This window comes from Chenopodium quinoa, unplaced genomic scaffold, assembly GCF_001683475.1.
Source record: "Chenopodium quinoa cultivar QQ74 unplaced genomic scaffold, ASM168347v1, whole genome shotgun sequence".
Classification (NCBI taxonomy): domain Eukaryota; kingdom Viridiplantae; phylum Streptophyta; class Magnoliopsida; order Caryophyllales; family Amaranthaceae; genus Chenopodium; species Chenopodium quinoa.
The window spans coordinates 585,896-594,820 of record NW_018744068.1 but is presented as its reverse complement, the minus strand read 5'-3'; the positions used below and the strand labels follow the sequence as shown (position 1 = coordinate 594,820).

At 37.1% G+C, this 8,925-nt stretch overlaps 1 protein-coding gene across 1 annotated transcript; it reads right to left on the bottom strand.

Annotated features, from left to right (window-relative positions):
• Positions 1-7,721: 7,721 nt before the first annotated feature.
• LOC110691134 lies at positions 7,722-8,113 on the bottom strand. Its single transcript, XM_021868055.1, has 2 exons — positions 7,819-8,113; positions 7,722-7,738 (listed from the first exon to the last, which is right to left on the bottom strand). Exons 1-2 carry the CDS (start codon positions 8,111-8,113, stop codon positions 7,722-7,724), a joined length of 312 nt encoding a protein of 103 aa, XP_021723747.1.
• Positions 8,114-8,925: the final 812 nt, after the last annotated feature.

The window sequence follows — 8,925 nt, the reverse complement described above, 5'->3', positions numbered from 1 at the left end:
GACCACTGTGCCTGATCCTCAACATGTACCTCCACCTGAGTAGCCTACAACCAAAGATAGTAAGGATCAGACTGTATTCAGAGGCAAATTGAATGTAAAAGGAGCTCCCCTGTCCTATATAGCCCCGAAGGTGCAAGATGGGAAACAAATTGCTAAATTGCAAGATTTTAAACTTCTTGAAGGTAATCAAAAGTGGTCTAATTCCTTAGTATTTTATGTTGTTGGGTTTTATCCTATTGTTGCTATTGTTCATCATTTTATAGCTCAACAATGGAGCAATGTGCAAAAACCAGACATTTTTTTGGCATGATGATGGGTATTTTATCATCAATTTGCACTGGATTGATGATAAGAATGCTATACTTTATTCTGGCCCACATATGTTCTTTGGGAAGCCAGCAATTGTTAAACCACGGAGCTCTAAATTCGATTTTAATGCGAAAATGTTGATAAATGTCCCTCTTTGGGTGAAGTTCCCTAATCTTCCATTGAATTGTTGGGGATCTGACATTCTTTGCCGTATTGGTAGCTTACTAGGGGTGCCAATTTGTGTTGATGAATGCACGACTAGGAAGCTTAGGGTGTCTTTTTCTAGGGTCCTCATTAAAATTGATGTAACTAAATCTCTACCTAAGTCTGTATTTGTTGAAAGTCCTTCAGGTGAACCGCTGGAGCTTAAGGTGATGTATGAATGGACCCCACCCTTTTGCACTAAATGCAATAAGGTTGTCCATGACTACTCTGCCACTAAACCTGTTTTTGCTAGCTCTAAGCAGAACCAGTCTAAGCAGCCAGTTGTTCCTGCAGCACCTACAAAATAGCATCACATTTGGGTTCCTAAAACCAATCAGGCTCCTGCTGCTGCTGCTGCTACTTCTAATACAACTGTTCATGGGCAGGCTGTTATCACACCTAATGCTACCACTACTTAGAATAAATTAGATGAAGGGTTCAGGATAGTAGGTAAGAAGACTAAGAGCCAAAACATAAGAGTTAATCAACCAGCTACCACTTCAAATGCTTATTTTGCTTTATTTACTGATGAGACAAATGGTGCTGGTGGCTTTACTATTAATCCAATCGGGGTTGAGGATAATCCCCCTCTGGTGACATGATTGTCTCTATTTGGAATGTCAGGGGGCTGAATGACCCTGGCAAAGTTGCTTCTGTAAAGAGGTTGCTTAATCCTCATTCAGTCGATATTATTGGAATTCTTGAAACTAAGGTTAAAGTTAAGAATAGTGCTTGTTTTCGGAGGAAATTTGGCCCTGCCTGGTCTTGGATGTGTAACTATGGTTGCTTAGTTAAGGGAAGGATTTGGGTTGGTTGGAATGCTGATAGATTCACGGTAAATACTATGCAGGTTCATGAGCAGTTTATTCACTGTATAGTCTATTACAAGGACTTATCTTATCAGATTCAGCTCACTATCATCTATGGGCTTCACTCTATTCATGATAGGCATCCTTTATGGGAAGGCATAAAAAATCTCTGTATTTAGCAGATCCCTTGGTTGTGTGCTAGAGATTTTAATTCTATTCTTAGTTCTTAGGACAAGATCAATGGTAACACTGTTTCTGTCTATGAGACTAGAGATTTTCAGAATTTTATTGATGATTTGGATTTCACTGAGGTAAAGAGTAAAGGAGCTTTCTACTCTTGGTCTAATAAAGCTCATTCTGGTCCTAGAACCCTCTCTAGGATTGATAGAGTTTTAGGTAACCAGAGTTGGCTAGACACTCATGGTCATGTGGAAACTGTTTACCTGACCCCTTCCCTCTTTGATCATAGCCCTATTCTTCTTGATATTTGTCCTACTCCTGTAGGGAAGGGAAGACCTTTTAGATTTTTTAATTTTATTGTTGATCACCCTAAATTCCTTGATACTGTTTCCCAGGCCTGGAATTATGGTGATATTAGTGTCTAGCAAAAGCTCAAAGCTGTTAAGGCAGGCATCAAAACTTTGAACAACAGACACTTTGGTGATATTGCAGGGAAGATTGATCAAGCTCATAATGATCTTCTTGAAATTCATAATCTGGTTGCTTAGAATGTAGATGATACTGATCTTTACACCAAGGAGGCTGATGCTATCAGAGTTATCAAGCACTAGACTGACATTCAGGAGAGCATTTTCTAGCAGAAATCTAGAATCAACTGGATTAAGCTTGGTGATGGTAATTCTCATTAATTTTTCTCAGTGATGAAGACTAGATAAGCCAAGAATAAGATTGATTTTATTATAGATTCTAATCAGGTCTTGCTTAAGGATCCTAATGCTATTTCAAATGAAATAATTTCTTTTCAGAAGTCTCTATTAGGGACTAAAGCTCCTTATCTCCCTGTTATTGATCTTGTTACTATGAGAAGGGGTAAGCAACTCAGTTTAGCTGCTCAGTATTCTCTTATCCAACCTATTTCTCATGCAGAAATTGATGATGCTCTTAAGGGTATTGATAACACTAAGGCTCCTAGCGTTGATGGCTTTAATTCTTTTTTTTTTAAGAGAGCTTGGCATATTGTAAAAGATGATACATATGCTAGTGTTATTGAGTTCTTTGATATTGGTTATGTTGCAGAAACAATGGAATTGTACTTCTGTAACTCTTGTGCCTAAGGTGCCTAGTGCTTCTTATGTTAAGGATTTTAGGCCCATAGCTTGTTGCAGTGTTGTTTAAACTTATTTCCAAAATCATTACTGCCAGACTTGCTGCTGTCATTATTGAAGTCATTGATGATGCTCAAGCAGGTTTCATTCCTGGAAAACATATTGGTGATAATAATCTTCTTGCAACTGAGCTGATTAAAGGGTATAATCATAAATTTATCACCCCTAGATGTTTGATCAAAGTTGACTTGATGAAAGCTTATGACTAGAGTAGAATGGAGCTTTCTGATATCTGTTTTGAAAGAGTTGGGCTTCCCTCAGACTTTTATTGCTTGGATTTGGAATTTTCTCTCTTCAATTTCATATTGAATTCTTATAAATGGTATTCCAGCCCCTCCCTTTGAAGTTAAGAAGGGTTTCAGGCAAGGTGATTCCATGTCCCCCTTCCTTTTTGTTATAGGCATGGAATACCTGTCCAAATGCCTCTATGAGCTTAGCCTGAACCCTAACTTTAATTTTCACCCTAGATGTGAAAACTATGCCTACCTCATATGATGTTTGCTGATGACTTTCTTATGTTCTCTAGAGCTGATGATATCTCTGTTAAGTTGCTTTTTCAGGCCTTTTCCAAGTTTTCTAATGCTTTTGGACTCTTTGCTAATTTGGATTAAAGTGAAGTCTACTTTAGCGGGGTTCTTGCTGATGTTCAAACTGCTCTTAGGGAGCTGCTTGGGGTTGCTCAAGGGGCCATTCCCTTCAGGTATCTTGGGGTTCCTCTGTCTTCTAAGAAGCTTACTATTGCTCAATATAAGCCCTTAGTTGAGAAGGTTACAGCAAGAATTATTGGATGGATGGAAAAACATCTTTCTTATGCTGGCAAACTCCAATTAGTTAAGAGTGTCTTGTTTGGTATTCAGACCTACTAGGCTCAAATTTTCATCTTACCTAAGAAAATTCTGAGGGAGATTGAAGCCAGGTTCAGATGCTTTCTTTGAACTGGTTCTTCTGCTCTTTCTAGGAAATCTTTGGTTGCTTGGAATAATATCTGTCTTCCTAAGGTTTGTGGTGGCTAGAACATGATGTCTCTTCTAGAATGGAACAAGGCTGTTGTCACAAAACTTCTTTGGGATATTGCTCATAAGGCTGACAATTTGTGGGTCAAGTGAGTGCATATTTATAATGTCAAAAATAAAAATTGTTGGACTGCCCCTATTCCTGGTTTTTGAAGAAAATCTTAAGTTGCAAAGACATTGTGAATGACTTGGGTGGCTAGGATGGCTTTACTTAGGGCAATATAGGATGAAAATCAAGAAGATATATGTTGCCATTAGACCCCAAGCTCCTAAGGTGGCATGGAAGAGAAGTTTTTTTGGTAAATAAAAATAACATTACCATAAGAAAAAAGCCCACAAGGCCACAAGGCGAAAACCGCCCACCAATGACTACAAGCCCAAGGGCAACAAAACACAAGCCAGAGGTCCCGGAACCAAAAGCCACCTTCTAGGAAGGGTTCCTTTGTGACAAGGACCACAAAAAAGGCTCCTTGAACTCAAAGGAAGAGGGCTACCCTCTAGGAGGAGCACCCCCGACCAAAGGAACAGGACAACAACCAGTAATAAAACCAAGAACAGCAAAAAAACAACCTATTCACTTAAACCCAGCAAGCTGAACCAAGGCAACAGCCCCAAGTAGAACCTAGCATGGAAAAGAGTTGCCTGTAATAACTTGGCAACTCCTAAGAGTGTTTTCATCTTATGGTTGGCTCTCTGGAATAGACTAGTCACTAAGGACAGGCTACTGCAATGGCATATTTCATGGTTATCTTAAGTGTTTTTTCTGTTTGAAAGAGAATGAGAGCGTTCAACACTTGTTCTTTGACTGTGATTACTCAAGACAGGTTTGGGGGTAAAATCTTGAATATGTTGCAGATTTCTAAACCTGTACAGAGATTTGATGGTGAAATTGATTGACTAAAGAGGAACTGCAGGAAGTCCAGTATTAAGAGTAAGCTGCAACAAATAGCTTTAACTGAAACTGTTCACATCATTTGGATTTAGAGGAATTCAATTTTGTTCACAGGGAGCTGCAAAGCTGTTGATGGATTAGTTAGAGATATTGTATTTATAACAACTTGTAGGTGCTCTAAGGCAAGCATGAAATATTTGATTGTATAATTTTTGTACTGTTAGCTCTAGTCTGTCTTTTTGTCTGATTCTATTACAGGTTGCTTGTACCTGAAGTCTAATTTTTGTGTATGCTCTTGTTGTTCAGGTTCCTGCTATGGAACCCTTCCTAGAAGGTGGATGCAGTGGTTCCTGGTGTAGTTTGGGTGGGCAGCTTGAAGATTTAGGAACCCTTCCTAGAAGGTGGTCATTTCCTTTTTCTGTCTTTAGGTGTTGGTTGAGTCTTGCGTTGTATGGAGGGTGTTTAGTTGGCCCTAAGGGTCTTGTGGTGTGTGGGTTGGTTTCAACTTAGCTTTTTGTAAGTTGTAACCTTTTGCTTTTGGTAATAAAATTCTCTATTTACCAAAAAAAAAGAAAAAAAAAACAACTTGATCCAAACTTCCTCCTTAACTGCTTCTATTGCAGCTAGATATTCATATTCTGTTATGGAGTCTGCGACAGTGCTCTTCTTTGAACTCTTCAAGCTCATTGTTCTTTCATTCAGACAGAGAATGTATCTAGATCCAAATCTAAAATCATCTTCGTCCGTTTGGAAACTTGCATCCGTATAACCTTTGACAACTAATTCACGTTTACCACCATAAACTAGAGACATTCCTTTAGTCCTTCTCAAGTACTCAAGGATTTGTTCTTAGCAACTTTCAGTGTGCTTATTCTGAATTTAATTGAAACCTGCTACACATGCACAAGGCATATGCAACATCCATCTTTGTACATATCAGGGCATACCTAATGAACCCTATTACAAAAGCATAAGGTACATCATCCATACGACTTAACTCTTTTGGCTTTTGAGGGCACTGAGTTTTACTGAGCGTAATACCATGAAACATGGGAATAAATCCTCTCTTAGAGTCTTGCATCTCGAACCTGTCAAGAACCTTATTAACATAATTCTCTTTATTTAGTCCAATCATCCTTCGAGACCTTTCTCGATGATTCTTTATCTCACAAGTCTTTCATATAGAAACAACTCCTTAACCATTACTTTACTTACTCAAGCATTGGTATGTCATTTCCTATGAGCAGTATGCCATCTACATATAAGACTAAGAAAATCAGATTACTCCCACTAAACTTCTTGTATACACAAGGTTCTTTTTTGCCCTTAAGGAAATTAAATTCTTTGATTGCGTCGTCGAAACGAATGTTCCAACTTCATAATGCTTGCTTCAATCCATAAACGAATTCCTGAAGTTTCTAGGATTTTTTGGATCTTCAAAACCTTTAGGTTGTGTAATATACACATCCTCCGTCAAGAACATTTCAAGAAGACGGTTTTGACATCCAATTGCCAAATTTCGTAATAAAAAAATTACCATTCGCTAGAAGAATCCGAATAGACTTAAGCAACCGATGGGTTTGAACCATGTGCAAGTCTATCAAGTACTAACACATCATATTTAGATATAGATTCCATTCTGGATTTTATGGCCTTAAGTCATTTCCTAAGTTGGTGCTTATCAAAGCTTGCTTGTAGGCTGTGAGTTCCACACATTCCAATGAGAAAATTTTTGAATCCCCATTTTATCAGAATTTCAACAAACTGTTTGTTATTTTGATTCTGAACTGCCTACTATGGGTATGAGCAACAATAGAATTGTTTCCTTCAACTCTTTGAAGTTTTTCACTCTAGTGGGACGATATGAGCTTCACTAGTTGAATTAGCTTGCTCCGACACATGATTTGTCAAATTAGCTGACTCATGTGCCTTCACCTCTGATGTAGTGTTATCCACATCCATTTGTTGCTCGTCTCGAATCTCTTCGAGAGCCACTTTACTCCCACTTGGCTTTGTAGAAAGAGATTTCTTTCTATAAAGACACCATTGCGAGCAACAAACACTTTGTTATCTACGCGATTGTAGAAGTAATACCCTTTTGTTTCTCTGAGATAACCCATGAAGAAACATTTATCTGATTTAGGGTCTATTTTGTCACTTTGTAAACATTTTACATAGATTTCCTAACCCTTATTCTTTTAGAAAAGACAACTTTGGAACGTTTCTAGTCCATAACTCATATGGCATCTTCTCAACTGCTTTGGTTGGGTTTCTGTTTAGTATATTCACAATTTTTGTTCTAATGCATATCCTTAAAACGATATTTGTAAATCATTAAAGCTAATCTTGGATCGAACCATGGCAGGCAAGGTTTGAATCCTGCTTTCTAACACACTTTATGGTGTTCCTTTGATTTGTGAATCAATTCCACAATTTCCAGATGATCATTAATTTTGAGTTAAATATTTATCACAACAATCATATTATAGTGTTTTTATTGTTTATCTCAAACTGATTTTGTATTTCATTCTGGAATTCCTTGAACTTTTCAATGGTTCCAACTTTTACTTCATTAAGTAGATATAGCCATATTTACATAAATCGTCAGTAAAAGTAATGAAATAGTTAAATCTATATCTAGCTTTTGTCCTTAGTTTGTATCCATATGTATGAGTTCCAAAAGGTTATTAGCTCCTTCACCCTTTCAACTAAAAGTCAATTTAGTCATCTTTCCTTACAAGCATGATTCATAATTCTCAAATGATTCATAATCAAACGAGGATTAGAGTCCATCCATTTGTAATTTTGGATGCACAATTGGTTTTATGTGATCTAACCTTACTTTGTTATAAGTAGGTTTGTTTTGAATCATTTGATTTTTGCTTTTGTGATCTACTTATATCAATGTCATAAAACAAAATTAACTCATAGCTAACAAAATGAAAACAATCAAACCTTGTCATAGATCAACACTTGTCCATGCCAAGTAAATTAATCTATATTTCAAACAAAAGCTGAAATATTGTCTTATCAAAACCGAAAATAAGTCTAAAATCATCATAAATTAATCATAAATTATAACTATGAAGCCTTTCCTTGTCACTTGAACACTTCTCATGCACCCTTAAGCTCCATTTCCAAGCCAGCCTCAATTCTTTGCAGCTTCTGCACAACATGAACAATGTTAGCACTACAACTTGGTATCACATACCTAAGTGAAAGGTAAAATGTTCATAACATATTACCTGAGGTTGATGCTCCATTCTTCTTAAGGTAGTCAAGATATTTCTCGAAGTTGCGCTTCCAATGCCCTTTCTTCTTGCAATAAAAGCATTCACTTTCACTTGCAAGCTTGGGCTTTTCAGGAGCCTTGGCAACTTTCTTTCCCTTTCTCTTGGCACTTGACCCTTGCCCCTTCTTCTTGAACCCCTTCCCTTTCCGAACCATAAGAACCACTTTCTTAACGTCCTTAGGGATTTTCTTCTCTACACTAACTAGCATAACATGCAACTCATTCATAGTCTTTTTAGCATCAGACATATTAAATTTTATGATAAACTGATTAAAGGACTCTAAAAGTGAGTGGAAAATGATGTCCGTATCCATCTCATTGTTGTATGGGTGACCCAGTTTCTCCATATATATTTTGAATAAGGCCAATCATTTTGAAAACATGATCATGAAATGTTGCACCCTTATCCATCTAATAATCCAAAATCTCTCGATGGAGCTCGTACCTCTCAACTTGTGCCTATTTCTTAAACAAGATTTTGAGTTCTTGCATATGGTGTATGCATCTTGGTCTTCAAAACGCTTTTGAAGGCCAGGCTCCATAGTATCTATCATCAAACAAGTGGCATAAATATATCAAGAGTCTCCTTATGCCTACGCTTCTGAGCCTCAGTTGCGTTTTATGGAAAAGGTGCAGGCTATGGAGTGTCAATGACATCCTCTCTACCTTCAGATTTTAGAACAAGTCTCAGCATTCTTTACGAGTTGGAAAAGTTGTCTCTTGTCAACTTATCCTTCTCAAAGAATGGTCGTAAGTTATAAATATTGTTGTCATTATTACGGTTACCCATCTATGAAAGAAATAAGGCAAAGTTCAATAATTATGTTTAATTAAAATTAAAGTACCATAAACGAATTAAATAGATTACTTTAAAGCACTTTATTCAATAATTAAATGATCCTAATTGAATTAAGTGATTCCAAGATCCTTTATTTGTGTAATAGTTGACCGGACTGAGGCCCTACCATCAAGCATTACGTTTTCAAGGTAAGTAAACTCTTTACTGATTACAACTCTTGTAACTCTTGGTTGAATAATTAACCATCACATGTTTAATTAT